Source organism: Scatophagus argus, chromosome 8 (assembly GCF_020382885.2).
Source record: "Scatophagus argus isolate fScaArg1 chromosome 8, fScaArg1.pri, whole genome shotgun sequence".
In the NCBI taxonomy this organism is placed as follows: Eukaryota; Metazoa; Chordata; class Actinopteri; family Scatophagidae; genus Scatophagus; species Scatophagus argus.
In genome coordinates this window covers 4,815,327-4,835,969 of record NC_058500.1, presented here as the reverse complement: position 1 = coordinate 4,835,969, position 20,643 = coordinate 4,815,327, and the positions used below count along the sequence as shown (strand labels likewise).

Sequence of the window (20,643 nt, the reverse complement as noted above, 5' to 3'; positions counted from 1 at the left end):
CCTGACACACACAGCCGTTTTTCTTCACGTTCACATAGGTCATGATCTCTTGTTATCAGTGCTCAATCTCTTAGAGACTCTGCTCTGCTCTGCCCGCCTATGGTGTGATGAAATTTGCGTGGGAAATGAGTCTGTGGTTAACAGCTTAGGTTCTGACGACCTTGCATTTGCGCTTCCCTCACAGATGACGCCTCTTCTTGTGAACTGGCAGCCCTCGGTGTATGAGCTATATGATAGTGATGTGACTTCCTTGCCTAATCAATTTGTTTGAAATTTCATTCTGCATTGCAGGACAGATGTCTTCCAATAAAGTTGTGTTTAAACCTGACTCCCCAGACCATCTGTCATGTCACTTGCTGCTGTCAAAGCGTTGATGTGGGAGATCAGCATTAGTGGACAGGTGGTCAAACAGAGCAAAGGGTCAGTGAGGTCAAGCGAGGCCAGTCCAATTCAAACCCCACCGAACTAAGAGAAACATCATCTCCTCAACAGTGGCCCAGTAGCAAATACCATTATTATTTTTTTAATTCTCACCCTGCTATTCTTTGCATGAAAAATAGTGTAACTGGAGTCTTGAAACAGGCTTTCTGCCAGTTGTCCAGATGTTTCCAAGGGCCCGAGAAGGGAAGGCAGAGTGGGGATTCTCAATGTCCAACCGAAGAAATGCATTCTTTGTCATTCTGCTATTACTCAGTGTCATTTTCCCGTTTTTCCTCAGGGGATCGCCCCGTGTTGCTGAATGACACAAAACATCAGGGTGATTTCAAGTCCCACCAATGGTTCGGCGCCACCGTGCGTTCTCACAACGACACAATTCTGGTAAGGTGTCCATCTCAATTGTGTTTTTGGTGGTGGGGCAGAGGAGGACTAAAGTTTAACCTTTATGCCGCACCACTGGTTCTCTCTGGTGTTATGATTCAGGGTTTCCACTGACACCTTCTCTGGCCACGTGACTGTGAGAAACTTTCTACTTCAAACGATGTTTGTGTTGTGTGTTAGAAATTTGTCTCCCTGAGTATTTTTCTTTAAGTTGTTGCCATTCAAGTTCAATTTTCACCTCCAATCTTGACATACTGTAAAAGAAATATTTTATGCCCAACTCCTGAGACATTAAAGTTGAGCTGCCTTTTGTTTGGTTTGATAGTAAGGGTTGTGACCTGGGTTGAGTTACGTGGCTACCCGGCTCCAGATGTTCTCCTGACCTCGGCCTGGGTCTCCTCCTGAGTTCACCAGGGTGCTTTAGCAACTGGAAAACATCTACTTGCCTAAAAGCTCACCCCATTCATCACCACATCTTCTGCCTCCCCTTTTCCTCCCCGCCAATCCCCAATCTTTGTCCACCTCTGTTCTACCTCAGGCTTGTGCCCCTCTCTACTCCTGGAGGACTGAAAAGGATGTGCCTCATTCTGATGCCACAGGAACCTGCTACCTCTCAGCCCAAAATTTCACAAAATTTGTGGAATATGCTCCCTGCCGCACAGGTAAACAGGTCACATCTTTTTATAATTGATTTTTTTTTTCTCAAAGCTCAGCTAATGTTGAGGTTACTGTGGGTGAAGAAAACTGCCTTTATCCATGATTTTCATTGGATACTTTTTTGCTGATGTGTAGTGTCATTGAAACCGGAAGCTTTCTTTTTCATGAAATAGTTATTACATCAAATAATTCTTGATCACATTACTGCGTTTCAGAGATCAGTGATGCAGTGGGACAAGGTTACTGCCAGGGAGGATTCAGCGCCGACTTCACAACGGTAATAACTGCCATCTTGTTAGTAAACCCCCAGGGACTTCTGGGGTAATCTTTTCTCTCTTCATTGTAGTAATTCACAGGTTTTGTCTTTCAGGATGGCAAAGTTGTTTTGGGAGGGCCAGGCAGCTACTTCTGGCAAGGTATGTAGGGCATGTTAACCAGTCACATGAAAATCATAAAAACACAGCCCCAAAATATCCCTCAAGTTTATTTTCATGTCTTCTTGGTCTTTAGGTCAGGTGATCACTGCAGCTAAGGAGGACATTATCAAAGCGTACTACCCAGGCTATTTCGTGCAGTCTGTGGAGAACCAGATTCAGACCAAACAGGTCCGGGCTAATCACGATGACAGCTACCAAGGTTAGAAAGGCTAATATAATCTTGGTGCTTTCATCATAACTGCACATTCACACATATCTTCATTTGTTTGCTATATAAGCTGAGACTCATGTCTGCACTTTTGCCTCCAGGCTACTCTGTTGCTGCTGGGGAATTCAGTGGTGATCAGGTAGAAGGTAAGTTAATAAAATAGGGTATGCATCCACATGGCCAATGGTAGATGAGGCATGCAGGAAGTAAAGAAACATATGTGCACTCACGTAGCAAAAGTGAGCTGAAGTCAGCTACAATATTTTACATGATTATTGAGCTGGAAATGTCTTCAGTACTGGAATTTTCTTATCCTCCTGCTGTGCTTGACCTGTGCATTTTCTCTCCTAAATCTTTGCTTCATCTCTTTCAGATTTTGTGGCTGGTGTTCCGAAAGGACTCATGCTTTACGGTTCGGTAAGAAAGCCTAATCATTGCTCTCATTTTGAAGTTTTTAGGACGAGAAACTTTGACTTTATACTCGGGTCTGATGCTGTGATATTGTAAAGTGGGAATTGTTTTTATAGTGAATTCCAGAATGTGCTTATATTAGACCATATGAAAAGATGTTCACCATATGCCACTGGTGTGTTACAGGTGTCTGTTCTGAACGGTACAGATCTAAAGACCATGATAAACTACACTGGTGAGCAGGTCAGTCAGAGAGCTCCGATCTCCGCCCTCTACACAAAGCTCCTTCATGCTCCACTTCCTCTGTGTTTTCATTGCTCGGCTCCTCATGAGAGCTCTTAATTTGTTGAGTCAGTGTAAGCAAAAATAATTTCCTTTACAACGTCCTCGTTACTAGATTTTGGTCTCTTTTGTGGTTTGCTGTAAAGCTCAATTATTGAGGAGAAAGTGCAGTGGCAATTTGTGCAAATGGTTCTGGGAATAGAAACACGCTTGTTTTAGCTGCGATGATTGACTCAGCTGAATAAATGAAATCACATGAGAATTTGCTTACGCTATTCAAAATGCTTCTATCATGCCTGGGTTTTTTGATTCATAACAGAAAACACAGAAAATGAAACTGACTTAGAACAGAATCAGCAACAAACTGGGCTGAACCTGTAAAAGGCATCAGGCCTCCATGTTTCCTTCAAGCCTCCCTTTCTTCTGTTATGCTAAAAGCAAGTCTGAAGTTTGCAGTGCAAGTGCAACTGTTTCTGTTAACAAACACAATACGTCATAAGAATTCAAATTTTGATGATGCTAGTGAAAAGTCATGGAAACACTTTCTGTTTACAGATGGGGTCATATTTTGGCTATGCGGTAGCAACAACAGACATCAACAGCGATGGGTGAGTAGTTGCCTTGTCTGGTTTTCTCACCCTCCCTGTCTTCCTCTGTCTCTTTCACTCTTTCTTGCTAGATAATTACCTGGCAGAATCTGGATTGGATGCCGCCAGCAACACATTACAGGCGTCGATGTGACTGAGCTTAAATTAGTTTGCGTTATTTTGCTTTCTTGTCTGTAGGATGGCTGATCTGCTGGTGGGAGCTCCCATGTTTATGGTCCGAGGCTCTGATGGCCGCCTGGAAGAGATGGGCCGGGTCTATGTTTACTTACAGCGTGGTCCCCTGAACCTGGAGCTCCTCCTACCTCACTTGACAGGCACCCAGGTGTTTGGGAGATTTGGCAGCACCATTTCACCACTGGGAGATCTGAACCAGGATGGTTTCAATGGTAAGAATGGGGAGTTTATTGGGGGGAGGGGTGGGGCAAGAAATGGAATGAAATTACTGAGCATCGTGATTTATTGTTGTTTCTATACTTTACTTGCATGAAAATTGGAGTTCATATATAAAAACTGTAGATAGAAATAATTTCATGGCTTTAAAATTTGAAAATGGAAACTAATTAAAATAATTATGATAATAATTATAATACAATAATTATATATTTTGTTATTAATTTCTTCATTATATACAGAGATACTGTGGCTTTAGGTTAATATTTTTCTTGATTTTTTCTTTTTAACTTTTACATTTTTTTAATTTTTGCCATGTGGCAGATGTTGCTATCAGCTGTCCATTTGGAGGGGAGGATCAGCGGGGACTGGTCTACATCTATAATGGATACTCTGAAGGACTCAGGGAAAAGCCATCTCAGGTCATCACTGGCCAGTGGGCTGCTGGAACTGTTCCTGCTAGCTTTGGATTTGCCCTCAGGGGTGCTAAGGACTTGGACATGAATGGATACCCAGGTGAGTGAGACTGGAAGTATGCCGTGGCCATCATTAGCTTTTCATTTTGTGTTTTCTAATTTTATATTTTCTTATTCTGTTCCTTTATTTCCTCAGATCTTATAGTTGGTGCCTTTGGTGTTGACAAAGCAGTTCTTTACAGGTATGTTGTTTTGAATCATGTATTGCACATAATAATGGAATCTATTCGTTTAAAGGGTTACATGCTTTCTGTTCAAAAAAAGTGTAAAAATGTAGAGCATAGGTGTTAGGCAGGTTTATTACCTTAAGACAGCGTGATAAAGCTGTTTCCCTGTGTTTGTAGTTTTAACACTAAGCTAAGCTAACCATATCCCTAACAGACAGATATGAGAGTGGTATCAGTCCTCTCATTTAAGTCTTGGCAAGCAAATAAGCATACTGATTAAAATCTTTGATAACTGAATCTTAACTCTACATTCTGTTTGTTACCCACAGATCCCGCCCAATAGTTAACACCAGTGCCTCTCTGACAGTTTACCCCACCATGATCAACCCTGAAGAGAAGAACTGCATGGTCACCAGTGGAAACACCAGCATTCCTGTTTCCTGGTAAGTGTTCAGCTTGTCCACGGCCAAAACTTCCAAAGCTTCCAGTGACTCAGGCTTCAGTACTGCTCTGTTGCTTGACCCAACTGCAAAAAAAAAAAAAGATGGGCTTCCCCATTTCCCTCCACAAGCATAAACACTCCTGACATGGCAGGAAGTTCTGATAAGCAATCTCCTTTACCATCAGCAGTCATGGAATTAATTCATACTGAAGTCTGCTTTTATCTGACCTATTTTCCAAATGTCTTCAAATAACATGCTGAATAGCAGCATTGTTAGCTGTTTTTTGGCCTCTTCCAAATGTGCACAGTATTCAGTTCCAGAAAAGAGGAGAGGAAACAGACGACGGTTGCTCACTGCTCGACATGGTCGACACTGCACTCACGTGTCTGGCCCCCCCTCCCCTCCTTCCAGATCCTGATCCATAAAGGAAACTCTTGTATACACATCTGTCTTGATTACACTACGTTGCCTAGTGATGAGGAGTTTTTGGTGGGGGTGAAAGGAAAGCACAAGGGATAATGGGAGGGGAGGGGCTCGAAGGTTTTTGCTGTTGCTTTGAATGAGATATTGTTTGGTGGTGAGACACAGCTGGGAAACATCAGGACACGTAGACTCCCGTGAGCATGTGCACACAGCCGTGCAGGAACAGGAGCATATATATGAAGTTGTAACTACCCCTCAAAAGAAGTCCTTGTACCCTCTCTGTCTTTTTTGTCTCATTTTTCACCTCTCTTCCCTTTGCCATTTTTTCCCCAACAGACTCTCCTTTTTTCCTTTCTCTATGCTTCTTGTGTGGGTTTACTAGTAAAGGGATTGGGGGTTTTGGGGTTGCAGATTTTTGGACAGCAGCACTGTGTTGTGCAGCTGATGTCATGGGAGAGAGCTACAGGCTTATATAGACAGTCACTGACTGGTCAGCACTGAAACCTGAGTCATTGCCCAATTTCACCCTTCTTAACTCTGCTATTCCTTTGTGTGTGGGGGAGCTGTCGGTGGAAAAGGAGACGTGCCGATTTATCAGCTTGGCTGGTGAAACAGTCAGATGCCAGTACGTTTTCAAACATTTGACATTTTTGTCATTTTATCCATCGTATTCCTGTTACGCCTTGTGTCTTGTAATGTGAGCCTGACACAAGAAAAGTGGGCCATGAGAGAAAGTGAGAGAACAAGTGAGAGCAAGTGAAGTGTCTTGTTTGTACTGAATTTCTGCCATAAATGAACATGCTTCCCTCATCATGTGCTTGCCCCCCAACAGTGTCAATTTGAATTTCTGCATATCTGCTGATGGGAAGCACCTACCGGACATCATAGGTGAGCCAATTTTCCACATCTGAACTTTGTTGAAAGTAGGGGGCTGTCAAATAGCCACCAGGGGTAATATTTTAAATCCATAACCATCTGTAGGTTAAAGTGTTTTGGATTTTGGATTTTTGTTATTGCAAAAAGGGGAGTGCTGTTAGCCAAATATCTTCTGTGGCCTTTATAATCAAACCTCTCTTGTGCTCAGTCTCCTTCCCTATCAACTCCCAGTTATTACCTCTAATTGCTGCTTCCTTTACAAGTGTTCCCTGAGCCGTTAAGTTTAAGTTACATTGACTACATTGTGTGTACTTCAGAATATTTATGGAGGTCTTTTTTAAACCTGTCATTATATGACTCAGGAACATTCATCATGCCATGAATGCTCACTTGTTTGTATGTGTGTTATGTGTTCCAGCTTTCCAGGTGGAGGTGCAGCTTGATAGTCATAAGCACAAGCAGAAAGGTGCAGTGAAGAGGGCTTTGTTCTTGGACTCCCAGCAACCCTTGCTCCAGAAGAGTGTGATTGTGCGCCATGGCGAGCGTGTTTGCAACCACACCAAGATCTACCTAAGAGTATGTCAGCTTTCTCACAAATAAAAATCCTCTAAGGCTGTGATTATTCACCCAGTGACTTAAGTCTGTGCAGTAGTAATAATCACATTTTACAAAATCTGTGACTTAGCGATGGTTCTAATTTCTAGTTTTCATGCAAACCTAAATTGTGGGACAGTCTTGTACATTTTCACATTTTGTACCAACTGCATCTGAGAAAAATTGTGGTATGTGTTTGTTTGACTGCAGGATGAGAAAGACTTCAGAGATAAACTCTCCTCCATTTATGTGGCCTTGAACTTCAGCTTGGATCCAAAAGTTGCAGCTGACTCACACGGCCTGCGGCCCATCCTCAACTATCAGACCACCAGTATAATTGAGCAGAAGGTAATTTTACTTGCATTATTCAGCTCAAATCTTCTATCCGACGCTGAACCTAATGTGACCTACAGGGCTTATAGCATCAATATATGGTAGAGCAGCATTCCATGTAATTGGCATATGGTTCTCAGTCTTGCTTAGACTCATTTGCTCTGAAATGACAATAAGAGTATCCACTATACTGAGTAATCATTCCCTGTATCAACAGCCAGCTCCTGTTCCTGATGAAAGTGTGAGTCTGTTCTTTTTAATGTAAATTCTAAGCTGTTCTGCTGGGAAGAGGTCCAGGGTGTCTGGAAAGATGTTTTCAAAATGAAAATGTGAGGCATATGTACAAAGAAGTGTTTCCCTGTCCCAGCAAGAATTGTTCTCAGCCTGCCTGGCTGCATGACGGTGCGTAGGTGCCTTGCTCCCAAGCTGCAGACGCAGAAGACGGGTTGATATTTCAGGGTGGGGCGCAGCAAGCCAATTTGCCCATCTGGTTGAAATCTCTCAGCATTTTTTCAGTTTTCCTCTGGCAGTAAGTAGATTCAGCTCAACATGTGGGCATCCTTTCAGCTGTGGCACAGCATGCACCATATGTGAGTTCTGCAACAGCCACCGGATTGCCACGGCTACTGGAGCGTATGAGGAATGGCAGTCCACATAGTTTAATCAACCCCTCTGTCTTCATTGTTCTTACTCCTACTGGATCAGGACTGAACCCTCTTACTGATGTCCTTTATAGATATCAAAGCTGTTGGGCCTCCAGCACATGTGGTCTATTGCTGAACCAACACCTTGAGACAAGCCTCGGCTAAAATGTGAACTTTAAACCTGAAAAAGCTTTTTTTTCTTAAATAAAATACCAAAAGAGGACAAACCTGATCTGTGTACATGTGTGGATAATGGGAGTAGTGTCAGCCTGCCAACGTATTTCATTAATCTTGTAGCAGTGTAAAAACAGTGAAGGTTGACTATTAATACCACAGCCTTGGCCTTGATCAAACACATGATGCCCTATTGATTTCCACATATGCTTTGAGAATGTGTGGCAGGTCATGTAACATTTCACTGACGCCGCCAAGTTCTTGCTGTCTTTGAGCTGGAACGAGAATGAGAGACGGTTGATATGCTCGGCACAGATTCACTCTCTCTATGCTCTTAATGTATTCCACATGTTTCTGTGAAGACTTATGACATTGTGATGGATCCTTTAATTGTAAAATTGTGTGCAATAACCAGAAAGGATCTCAGTTGTTGTCACCTTATTTTTTTTTAGGAATGGCTAAAAGTGTGCATCAGTGCCCTCATTGTTCTTAAAATAATAACATCTGACCAAATTAATCTGAATGTGATAAATGGACTCCACTCATTTTTGATTTCATGCATGGTGCTTGCCCTCGTTATGTCACATGTCGAGGTCAGTGTTGCTGTTGTTTAACTACAGTGACGAGCCTTCAAACGTCGTTTTCCTGCCATACAGACAGGCTAACAGACAAGGGTGCACATGTGGCCGGGTGAACATGGTGGTTACCATGGTGTCCATAATTAGAGCCCCTTGATGGTGTAATGACAAGGGGGGGCGCTCGGCTCTCTCTAATCTCCTCCTCTATTTCTATTTATTATCCTCATCGTCACGAGCATCATCACACTGTCACAGTCGCAGCGGGATACAATTTAGCAAGCCGCAGGGCTTTCCCTGTCGCTGCCCTGCCACACGTTCAGCGGTCGTCCACTTATCCAGCAGTGTTTCTGTTGCTTTGTTGTCTTTCCCTCCACTGTAATCTTTGAACCCACACTTCAGCTTTTCGGGTCAACGGAGATATCCTGTGTCTCACTAAGTTCCTCCACGCTCCTCCCTCTCCATATGATCATATACTGCTGCGGTTCGCTGGGTGGTGTAGCGTGTGGTTAAAGCGAGGTTTGCCACATAGCGTTGTGATGTGGGAGGATGGTGAGAGCTGGGAGCAGGCAGATTTGTGCTCAGCCTGACGGGAGCATGTCCTCTGGCATGGGCCTGGACTCTTCCTCTGCTCATCATTTCCTTCTCTAACAAACAGAAAACATATGTGAGTGTGCCGGGACAGCTGGTTCAGGGGGGAGTGGCATCTCTCCTTTTGTCATGACCTCACCAAGTCTGTCAACATCCCTCGGAGCCACAACATTGTTTTTAACTGTCTGATGTGCAGCGATGATGTCTTGTAGATGGAGGGGACTGCAGTGCAGGTGTGTGTTGGGTGGCGGTCGGGAGACAGGAGTGGAATGTGTTAGTCATACCACATGTCGCATCTTGCTGCGCTCATCCCGTTGTCTCCCTCCAACAGATACTTAATTTATCTTGTGTGTCTAATTGTCTTCACATGCAAAAGAAGTGTGTTTTTGTTCAGAACCTACTGCATGATCATCATTCCCTGCAGCCTGTATTAAAACTAATGTCACCCCCCCCAATGTGTGTCTTTCAGGCTCAGATTCTGTTGGACTGTGGAGAAGACAACATCTGTGTTCCTGACTTGAAGCTGGCGGTCCACGGGTGAGTGTTCATATATTTTTAAAAGAATCCCCGAGCATATAATGAATGTGTTATATATAGGCATAAGTATTGGGACACACTTCTTTATTATTAAATTCAGGTGTGGACAATGCTATGCTTCCAACTTTGTGGCAGCAGTTTGGGGGAAGGCCCTTTTCTATTCCAGCATGACTGAGCCCCAGTGCACAAAGCAAAGCTCCATAAACACATGGTTGGATGAGTTTGGTGTGGAAGAACTTGACTGGCCCACACAGAGTCCTGACCTCAACCCCATCCAACACCTTTGGGATGAACTGGAACAGAGATTGTGAGCCAGGCCTTTTGGTCCAACATCAGTGTCTGACCTCACAAATGCTCTGCTGCATGAATGGACAAAAATTCCCAGAGAAACACTCAAAATCTTTTGGAAAGCCTTCCCAGAAGAGTGGAAGCTGTTACAGCTGCAAAGCTGTCTGTGTATTTAAAATGTGATGGGTCAGGGGTGCTTTTGATTATGTAGTGTGTATTAAGATGAAAGTGATGTTACGTTGTAAACTGTGAACAGGGTCACAGAATCTTAACTCTGCATCATACAAATGGGACCTCGGATTTGAGTGCCAAAGCGTAAATACAGCTGTTTTTGTTGTTCCCCTGCTTTGCTGAGTTTAGCATACCAGAGTGAGACTGTTAATAGCCACAGTGTTGCAGCAGAGTAAGGGTACACTGTCCCCTGAAAACAGGAAGCAGTTCTGTTCTACAGGTGCTATGACAAACAGTTAAGGGGAAAAGACAGGAGAGATGAAAGGGATCTGTGGAAAATATTTGTGCTGTGTGCCAGAGTCCCAATCTCTCCAGCTTCTGAAGCTGTTAGGAGCACCGTGCCTGCCACACTTTGATTCAAGAAATCTGTTAGCGCTTTACTTAAAAATAACGGCCTCCCTTATGCTCCCTTCTCTGCTCTGTCATTTTGATTTCACATTCCTATATTTATCTACCATCTGTCGTCATTTTTCTCAATGCATGGCTGATCTATCACATATGGAACAACCTGCAGTGAGTGTGTGTTATTGCTGCACTCTGTCAAAGTGCAACCCCAGAAACTAAGCCATAGAAAGAGTTACTAGTGAAATTAGAATAATAGCTTGATGTAGTGGAATTTCGAAAAAAGAAAAAAAGTGTCCATCATTCCTGTGATGTTGTTTCTTCTATTGCACTGCCAAAACACATAACCTGTTAGACCAAGGGTCCCTCATGGAAGCTTGAAGGATTTGAGGAGTTTTCTAATCCTGAGCCTTTGTTTGATTTGAAAAGTGCACTGCCAGTTAGCACGGTTGACTTGCAGGCCGGCAGAGGATCAGCTTCAGAAATCTTCTCTTGCTCTCCTGCACTGCTTTATGAGAGCGAGTTGTAATTAAAAGCGTCTGTGTGACCCTCCATATGGAGTTTCTCATTGTTTTTAGCTGTGGAAAGAGGTGGAGGGAGTGAGAGAAAGCAAGGAAGGGGGAGGTGTTTAACAGTTCTACACTATGTTATACAGCATGTATGACTTTACCACCGCATCGGAAAAGTTTTCACTGAACGGGGGAGGGACTTAGTGAGATGCAACTAATTGATGTTTTTCTGTAGCTGGGCACTGAAGAAAATATTATATAAGCACAAAGCCTGAACATTTATTAGCTTCATTCAAGCAAACTTGTCTGCCAGCAAATACAAACAAGGAATGTTGGTGATTACTTTTAATATTGTAACACAACTTAACCCATATTTATTTTCTAAGGAGCTCTGACACCATTTAACCTGGCTATTGACCCTATCAGTAACCGTTTTTCTTTGGTTCGGTCCTCAGGAACAGGAAGGAAGTCTACCTGGGTGATGACAACTCGCTAACCTTGACTTTCAACGCCAGAAATGAGGGTGAGGGAGGGGCGTACGAGGCAGAGCTGTATGTGGTGCTGCCGCCTGAAGCTGACTACAGCGGCATTGCCCGCAATAATGAGGTGACTATAAATTTAAGACGCAGTGAAAACCCACAACTTCCGGAGACTAATATTCCTCTTGGGACATGACTGCGGTTGCTGGCCTTCTTACTGATGATTGTCCTTTGCTGTGGTTTGACCAATATGTCCTCTTGTTTCTCAGAGCCTGACCCAGCTGACCTGCAGCTATGAGACAGAGAACCAGACGCGATACCTCAGCTGCGATTTGGGCAACCCGATGAAGTCTGGCACCAGTGTAAGGACGCTGCTGTCTTTTGGCACTTTTTCTCCCTTTAGCTCCTTGCCTAATGAGTTGTATCTCAGGTGTTTCTAATATTCAGCAGTTGACACAACATCATGATTTCCTGCTCTTTGCAGGAAAAAGTTGTATGTCATCCCCAGATTGGGTGTGAACAGCACAGGAAATGGTGTGTGTCAGGAAATGTTGTGACAGGAAGAACAGACTCCATCTGTGCCCTCAGCCTCCTGCTGGGTAGAATTCCCCTTTTTAATGATGGAGCCATAAGCTGGCATGCTTTTAATAGGTCTGTATAGGCAGACCATCAACTACTTTTGGCTGGAAAAGATAGACAGAAAAGCAGTAGAAACTGCTCATTTATTCTCAGGGAAGGCTTTTGCGGGATTATTGATCTGATGTGAATGAGAGGTGGGTCATAAAAAAGTAGGTGCAGAGAGACTTAATGTATCAGTTTATGTGGAAAACAAATGGATCTGAAATGATAAATAAAGAAAAGGCAAAGCAAGAACTCTCGCCTTCTTGTAATGCATGTGACTGCTGGACAGACAACAAGTTCACAGACTGACACACCCAAGAACATCGCATATCTCTCAGAGGATGGGATGAGGGGATGGGATGATAGGATGAGAGTCCTTTACAGGACACACAGACTTCAGTAACTCATTTCTTCTCTGTTACTTGTTAAGTTGAAATAGAGAATAGTGTGTGTTGTGCTCTTTTTTTCATAATGATGATCAATATGTCGGACCTTCTTCTTTGCAGCTGTGGGCTGGTCTGCGCTTCACAGTGCCACGACTGAAGGACACGCACAAAACTGTTCAGTTTGAGCTTCAGATTCGCAGGTACGGCTTCATGTCAACATGCAGCAGAGAAACTAACAGTTTTCAGAATAATATGGATTCTGACTCAGGGGTTCACAGGCCGTGAATGATATCAGCTAATCAGAATTTTTTCCCTCTTCTCTGTTTTCACAGTAAAAATGAGAATAATTCCCACAGTGAGGTTGTACCCTACAAGCTGGAGGTGGTTGTTCAGGCTGAGGTCATAGTACAGGGGTGAGTTGAGTGTGAGGGTTCCCTCTTGAACTTTTGGAATTTAATTAACTTCGTGTTGCCTCCTGACACATGTTCTGATGTCTCGCCACTTTTCTTGTTGAAGTGTGTCCCGACCAGATAAGGTCTTCTTCCCGCCAGCCAACTGGAAGGTGACCAAAAACTATGGGGTGGAGCAGGACGTCGGGCCTGCAGTGGAACACATCTATGAGGTAATCAGCGAGGTTCTTAAATGTGCAGACTTGAGGAAGAGGCGGCTGAGCAGACTGGGTTGGAAAGTACATCCCGCTGTTCATAAAGTCGACTACCTGGGGCAACAATGAAGGAAAACCAAAGAAAACATACTCCAGATTACACAATGTGATTGTTCTCAAACTGTGCCGAATGCCGATCCACTTCCCCTTGGACCACTTTAGGTGACCTACTTGTAGGGTAAAGGGACAGTTCCCTCCATAATTAAAAATAAACAATAAGCGTGTTTATGTTGTGATGAACCTTTAAGAGAAAAAAAAAACAAAAAAAGTCTGTCGCACCCTCTCAGCTACATTGAAAATATGAAACAGTCAAGCTGCTCTTGAAGTTTTCTGATGCTTCACATACTGAAGTTTCCTATTTCACTTCCTTTCTCCAGTTGCTGAACAACGGGCCCAGTCGGATCAGCCACACCCTCCTTGAGCTACGCTGCCCTCTCAGTGTCCAGGGCCACACTCTCCTTTACCCCCTGGAATTCTCCACAGAAGGCCCCATCAACTGCACCACAGACAAGAACATGAACCACCTACGCCTCAAAGTAAGCGTGAGGCACACAGATGCACACCTCCCAGTGTCAAATAAGGCTAAATTAGACAGTGAACATCTTCTACTGATCCCCAGTCAGATGTATGATTAACAGTTGGGATCTCCCATCGGTTGGCCCACACCCACCTCCTCCTCCCAGCTTCTCAGCCCCACCCAGGACACTAACCCCACCACTGCTTTGAAGTCCCAGCTCGTCTGTATGCTCTGCACAGATTGATGAACCACCTCACCCAGCAAGATACTCTCTCATCTTTGACATCCAGTGACACACCCCCTTATACCAAGTTGTAGCTTTCGTGGAAGTTGTTTGTGTCGACACTGAAAGCTTGACAGATGTTGAGCAGGGTTGTGAGTGGTCATCAGTCTTAGCGGTGACCTTATGTTTTTTTTTTTCCCTGGTGAATTGCTAAGTACATTGTATTTCTATGGGAATCTGTTTGGAGTAGCGCTCACATGCTTCTGATTAATGACAAAAAGCCTCAGGGTCACCCTAACATTAGGTTTTATATTGACAGAAAGGTTGGTGTGCTCTTCTGCATGGTGAGGTCTGTTCCATCTAAATGGGTGTCGTTTTGTGCTCTCTTCTCCATTAGCTCCAGCGCACATCTACAGAACCACCTATTCTGGCTCTGAAGGCAAATGAGCACCATGTCGAGAAGAGGGATGTCCACAAGAACCAACTCGCTCATTTGACTAACCTGGTAAGATGCTTCGTCTGGTCAATCGTCCGGTTCTATAAATACAACTTGTTCTAAGTGTGGACAAACCTGATCAGGCCATGAGGTGAAGTCTCGTGTAATAGGTGATTTGCAACTGAGGGAATGATTAACTTGAGTTTACAGCTAATGGTAAATGAGCTTATGTAATTTAAACAGCAGGTCAGGACTCTGCACTGAGAAAAGGTTTAACCAACATATTTTTGCTGCATTTATTGCATTTCTGGTTAAGTGTGCAGGTTTGGATCTATTTTGGTGACATTGGCCCAGGTCCTATATGGGGCTCCTGGGATTGGGTAATTAGGTTATGATGTCGTTAAAAGGGAGGGGTCAGAGGGCACAGGCTTGTCCCCTTGTGGTGATTAACATTAAAGAGCCTTTTGTAGTGGTGGAGGGGTGGAGAGGCAGAGAAGACTTGGGACAGGACAGGAGTCTTTTCGTTAGTGATGCACTGGTTACTGCAGACTGCTCTCTAATTTTCGGCTCTGAGTGTTGTGAGGGCCCCAGGCCTCCACGCTCTGGCCCTATTGATCCACCCAGCTGTAGGTAGCATCTCTCTCTGCCTCTGTCTTTGGGTACCTGCCTTCACCAAAGAGGTCTTTGTCCATGCGTCTGTCGCTCCCAACTGTGCTCGTTTATCAAGCATGTCCAGCGACACGACAGTATGAAGGACTCCATTCTCTTGTTTCTCCAGTGTGTGCACTTTTGTGTTTTACGCTCGGGAGGGTAGACATCTATGTTCAAAGTGTCTCTTGATCCAAGTGGGTTTAAGTGTTTAGCAATGCTTGGACAAAGCTGTCAGCCTAAGTCATAATGTGACCTGTTTTGTCTTTGTAAAGCTGAGCAACTTCTGTTGTAGTACTTTTCTCCGTGAAGTACTTTCTTATGTTGAAATAGAGATGTATTCACTGATGTGCAGTTGTTAGTTATGAGTTAATTAATAATTTGACGATGCTTTATTCATCAGCGATTAAAAAAACAGCTTTCTCTGGCAGGTGATCATGAGTTGTCTTTTCTTAAAGCTATGATTCGCCTGGATATGAGATTGTGGATGTCTAGACTGAAAAAGACTGGACTGTAGAAAAAGACTAAAAAGTATCTTATTAAACCCCCCCCCCATTCTTACCAATGAAAAAAAATTTAAATGGCTTTCTTATCAGAAAGTGGTCCCTTATATTTCTGATCCTAATTTTATTTTACATCACTTGTAAAAACAAAATATGCCTTCTATTGTTACTGATTAATCATAAATTATTTTAGCACCTTTACCAAGTGCGAGCCTATGCTGGCTTTGTGTGTGCATCAGCTGTGTAGTGGGACCAGACTGTTATTTTCTGAAGTTGTGGGAACAGCCTCCAATGCCCCCCACCGCCCCCAAGGATCCAGATCTTGACCCCCTAATTCCACCAGGGAGGATATGTCAGACTTGGGTCTGAGACATATTTGGCATTGGTCCATGTTCAGGTCATTTTCACAAACCTTTGTGGCCTCGATGTCCTGGATCATCAAGGAGGTCCACCAGGCTGAAGTGGAGTGATACGCTCCCTGTCTGTCTGAAAACCCTCATTAAGTCTGTCTAAGACTGAGCCTGAAGGAACTAGGCGGGTACTCTCTTTTCCTCCTGTGTTTGCCCTGCTTGGTGTAATAAGTAAACTAATGCGCTCCCGCAGGAAACCCGCCGAAACCTCTCAGTGTGGTTGGTGGTCTAACTACAGCACCAGCTCTAAAACACAACGTGCGCATGTTCTAAAATGTTAAAAGTACTAAGCTGCATTATGGGGATGTAATTAAGACTGTATATTCTACAGCCTTGAAAAAAAAGTGGCTTGGTTTTAGTGGTTGAGCAATAATGCGGAGAGTGGCGCATGCTGCAGTTATACAGTCTCATGACATTCCTTCAATCTAATTTGAAGCAGGCGAGGAATAGAGATCATAACATTGGGCTCTTTGTTATATTTATTTGACCTGCAGCATTAACATGGCTGCTGTTTGTCTTTCCCATATGTGCTCTACCAGTTTTCACTTGTGCATTGCTGTCAGGTGACCCTGCTAGTTTTGTGGGTCACAAGAATGACTTAAAGACAACTTATTTAGCCTTTTATTAACTAGTAGTACTGGCATTAACTCCTCTCTCTCTTCTTTGTAGTCCTGTTCTAATGCAGAGTGCTGGACACTCCAGTGCAACGTGGGTCTTCTGAAGAAGGGGACTACTGCTATCCTCAAAGTGCGCTCTCGTATCTGGGCTGAGACCTTCATTGAGGTTTGTCGGGGATGACCCTCGCCTTACAAACTCAAACTAAACATGTACTGTGCATGAGCATATGTTCCCACCAGATGACAAAGACATGGCAGAGGAAATGTCTGCGCACTCTAGATTAGTCTTTTCCCTCTGGTATTTTTATCATGTCAAGCTCAGGCAGGAAGTAAGAAGCCATCTTTCGTCAAAAAAATAAAGAACACTGCGATTTAAAACCTCAAATGTGCATCTGGCAAAGATACGTAGCTGCAGTCATCAGTCTCACAGATGTTTACAATGTATCAGCACTGGTTTTGGATCAGCTCTTCAGGCTGCCAGTATGTGCAGTCTCGCATATTTTCCTGAGCAAATGGAGTAACAGTTGCTAACTGTGAGTCTAGATTTCTGTTTACATTTTTTTGGTTTGCATGCCATGTCTAAGCTACACACTATTTACCACCACTGCATGCTGTAACACAAAGACAATGTGTGAATGCATTGAAAATTCATTATCTGGTATCACAGCTGCTCATAGGAAAGGAATGCTGAAGGGATTTTCTTTGGAAATGGCTTACAGTCTTTGTCGCCACCTAGTGCATAACTAGCGGTTTGCTTGCACTGTTAAGATTTTATAACTTGAGTTGTTACTTCCTTCAGAAAACGTACAAGCAATATGTGCTGGAGTGCATGGCCAGATACAGCGTGAAGAAGATGCCTTATGCCATCCTACCCAAACATTTTCCCAGTGGACACAAAAAAGTACGTAAGATCATTTTTCATTCATTGGTGTATTCATTCCAGGGGTCTGCTTCAAACAGAGGCATCATCTTAATTTTCTTTGTTAAGTTACACTAACAAACAGCGCTTTTATCTTTAGGTGGTGACACCAGTTGTGTGGAACAAGCCAGATATCGAAAACTCGGTTCCCCTGTGGATCATCATCTTGGCCATTCTGGCTGGTTTACTGCTTCTGGCTCTCCTCATTTATGTACTATACAAGGTCAGTGAAAGAGGGATTTTAAAATTCTTGTATATTGTAATACTTTGTACTGAGAGATTAATGCCATTGCAGTTAGGTCTGCGCTCATTTCTGATTTCTGTCTTTCTCAAATTTTATTTGTAGTTTGGCTTCTTCAAGCGATCTCTACCTTATGGCACTGCAATGGAGAAAGCGCAACTCAAACCACAGGCTGCCTCTGAGGCTTAGATGACAACCAGAGCTACCAGAACCACAGTACCTGGCCATATGATTGCAACGGAGAAACACGATGGAACATGTAGAGTGGATCAGAAAGCAGTTGAAGAGTTACGTGAAAGAGAGGCCACTGGAACTCCGCTGCGCTGCACTAGATGAAGATGAAAATCCAAAGATCTCCAAGCCAAATGAATGTTTTCTTTTTTTTTAATTTATGTCTTGTTTGTTGGCAGGTTGGAATTATCACCAAACAGAACTTTTATCAATGCCTCAGGGCTGACATGAGACTGACCAACAAGATATTAGCTGCAAAAAGAAATGCAGGCTACCTTCAGCCTGCAGATGCAGTGATATGCCTGTTGGGTTTCCTTTTGTGAGTTCTATGTTAACCCTTTAACTGCCTTATCTTGGTGCTAATGATTTCTGATGTGTTCATTGCCTCTGACAGAATATGGCCACATGTAGCATGCGCCAGCCAGGAGCTGTGAATTGTGTCGCCTGCTGAGGCCTGAAAGTATTCCTCTGGTATCTCCTGAACACATTGTTTTATTTTCAGAAGATCGGTAAACAGGTTTCAGGTGAAAACATTGACCTGGTGAAAGCAAAGGCTTATACCTGCGTACATGTTGAAACCTAATCTATTTAACAGACTCAGCTTTTATCAGAAAATTTAAAGTTTGACATAATTTAAACCCTGTTCCCCCAATTTTTTGCCTAATGCATGCTGGGAGACGCCAACCCAGCACACTGCAGCCCTGAACAGGATAAGCAGGCATAGAAATTGCATGGATGGATGTTTCTCATGAAAATGATCTCTCTCTGCCTCAGGTTGGTGGACAGCGCTGGGTTGAGTTGTTTTTGCACTCAAAGGAAATCTACTGATATAATTCCAAAAGACACCTAAGACTGACTGACTGACCTTCCTTTGAGTTCTGATTTTGACTCCTACTGATCACTTTGTTTGAATCCTATTTGTTCATGTTCAGTTGCCAATGCTGGCGTCGCCATTGTTGTGTAGTCGACTGGGAAGGGACTGGAACCACCGCAGACCTGTGAAACCTCACATTAGGCTTGAAACAGTGTGGTGTTTCTGTCAAAAAAAAGAAGTGGTGTTCTCCTAAAGGATATTTCGCCGTCTTTACTTCAGCTTTGTTTGTGTTGGGCTCATACAGCAAAGGAGTCCAAACAAATGACGATTAGGGGAAACCACAGAGTTAACAGCCAATCAGCAACGTTGTAGCCTTGACAGAGAGTTTTAGTCTGAGAGCATGCAGGATCATCACTCTCTAAGCATGAAGGATCCATATTCAGCTTACAGCGTGTGTTACTGTGAGATACTGTATTTTTTGATTGTGTTTTGAGTAAAAGCTGCCCATGTATAGAAAGAGAAGTGGCTGAGGTCATCACACTACCAAAAGGCTACAGGGACTGAACATTAAAATGCTTTGTGTTGGTTTCTTTTATTTGCCATGTACATAGATTTTATGTGCCTTAAATGTAAATACTTAATGTCTGTGGGCTAGAGTTAGGGCTGTGTGAGCTTGTGTGTATATATGTGTGACTTCATGCATACATGCATTTGTACGAATGGTGTATTTATGAATGTTTGTTTTTGTGTGTGAATTGGTTGTCACCTTTCCCACTGCTTGGTCCTGTTTATCCCCATCACCTCTGTAGCTTCAGATCACGGAGGTTTAGCCATTCGACATTACATTAGGCTCGACGTGACAGCATGAATACAGTCCATATTCAGGATGACTTTTTCAACCGCGTGGCAGCAATTAAATACTTAAAACCTCAGTGGACATGATAAAAGGGCTGCCGTCCAGATGTAAGCATCCAACAGGATGTCTTGTACCTCTAACAAAGGGATAAAAACTAGGCACTGGGAACTCAATGTTGTTTGGAAGTGCAATATTTATAGTCACTCTTTTTAATATTACAGTGCTTTCTTTTGTTTTAGGTTTTATTTGTGGCTCAGTTGTGACAAAGCAGAACTTTTTGTGTCAAAGTATGTGATAAGCACATAGACTAGATCTTTTGTGAGGTTCTGGCTTTTCACTTTCACTTGCTTTCTCACCGAGTGTGAAACTTTTTTTTTTTCCACTTCAGATATACTCACCACTTCATTGCTGGACCACTTTTCTGATTTTAACTGAGTTTTATACCACAGACTGACACAGAAAGACAAACACGAGAACATATCTAACATTGAATTTGGGCATGTTGACACAGTTTGATTTTTGTGCTCTGCTGTTGCACCTGCCCAAACACCAACATTATACTAATCATATGATTTTACATTTGTTTGCCTCACCACACTCTTTTCACATACAACCCCCCCCTCCCCATTGGATACTGATTTACTATAAGCCAAATGGTCCCCAAAAATCCCCGCTTGGTAATTGATTCCAAACATTAAACATCGTGTGAACATTCTTTACTGAACAGGTCAGCCCATTATTTATAATGACAGGGGATTGTTTTCTTACTTCCTCCACGATTACATCAGGAGAAGGCACTGGGTTTTTTTCTTTTTCTTTCTTTTTTTTAACGTGTCTTAGCCCATTTTTGCTCTCCTAGACTTCCAAAAAGAAGTTGTACATATTTATAACAAGGGGAGTTTTTTGAATTCAAAGGATAACCGAGTGTTGTGAATTTTTTCACCCCATATTGGGGAGAATATTTGTGGCAGAGGGAAGGAATGGAGGGTGGGGGGTTTTCGAGGTCAATTTTTACCTGTTTATGGTTTGTACTTTAAATAAAATATTTCGCTTTTTACAAACT

At 43.1% G+C, this 20,643-nt stretch overlaps 1 protein-coding gene across 1 annotated transcript in view; it reads left to right on the top strand.

The window, feature by feature from the left end:
* The window catches only part of itga5 (integrin, alpha 5 (fibronectin receptor, alpha polypeptide)), a 33,265-nt gene extending 12,624 nt beyond the window's left edge, over positions 1-20,641 (top strand). Inside the window, exons 3-30 of the mRNA XM_046395601.1 lie at positions 719-819; positions 1,358-1,481; positions 1,692-1,753; positions 1,847-1,892; positions 1,987-2,112; positions 2,223-2,267; positions 2,495-2,538; positions 2,719-2,775; positions 3,370-3,422; positions 3,600-3,808; positions 4,137-4,328; positions 4,425-4,470; positions 4,785-4,898; positions 6,154-6,209; positions 6,616-6,773; positions 7,002-7,139; positions 9,578-9,645; positions 11,471-11,621; positions 11,764-11,856; positions 12,622-12,701; positions 12,834-12,914; positions 13,018-13,123; positions 13,543-13,701; positions 14,303-14,410; positions 16,572-16,685; positions 17,319-17,420; positions 17,539-17,661; positions 17,785-20,641. Of these exons, the coding sequence (XP_046251557.1) occupies positions 719-819; positions 1,358-1,481; positions 1,692-1,753; positions 1,847-1,892; positions 1,987-2,112; positions 2,223-2,267; positions 2,495-2,538; positions 2,719-2,775; positions 3,370-3,422; positions 3,600-3,808; positions 4,137-4,328; positions 4,425-4,470; positions 4,785-4,898; positions 6,154-6,209; positions 6,616-6,773; positions 7,002-7,139; positions 9,578-9,645; positions 11,471-11,621; positions 11,764-11,856; positions 12,622-12,701; positions 12,834-12,914; positions 13,018-13,123; positions 13,543-13,701; positions 14,303-14,410; positions 16,572-16,685; positions 17,319-17,420; positions 17,539-17,661; positions 17,785-17,868 (2,840 nt within the window). The 3' untranslated portion in view covers positions 17,869-20,641. The remainder of the gene's footprint in view (positions 1-718; positions 820-1,357; positions 1,482-1,691; positions 1,754-1,846; positions 1,893-1,986; positions 2,113-2,222; positions 2,268-2,494; positions 2,539-2,718; positions 2,776-3,369; positions 3,423-3,599; positions 3,809-4,136; positions 4,329-4,424; positions 4,471-4,784; positions 4,899-6,153; positions 6,210-6,615; positions 6,774-7,001; positions 7,140-9,577; positions 9,646-11,470; positions 11,622-11,763; positions 11,857-12,621; positions 12,702-12,833; positions 12,915-13,017; positions 13,124-13,542; positions 13,702-14,302; positions 14,411-16,571; positions 16,686-17,318; positions 17,421-17,538; positions 17,662-17,784) is intronic.
* Positions 20,642-20,643: the final 2 nt, after the last annotated feature.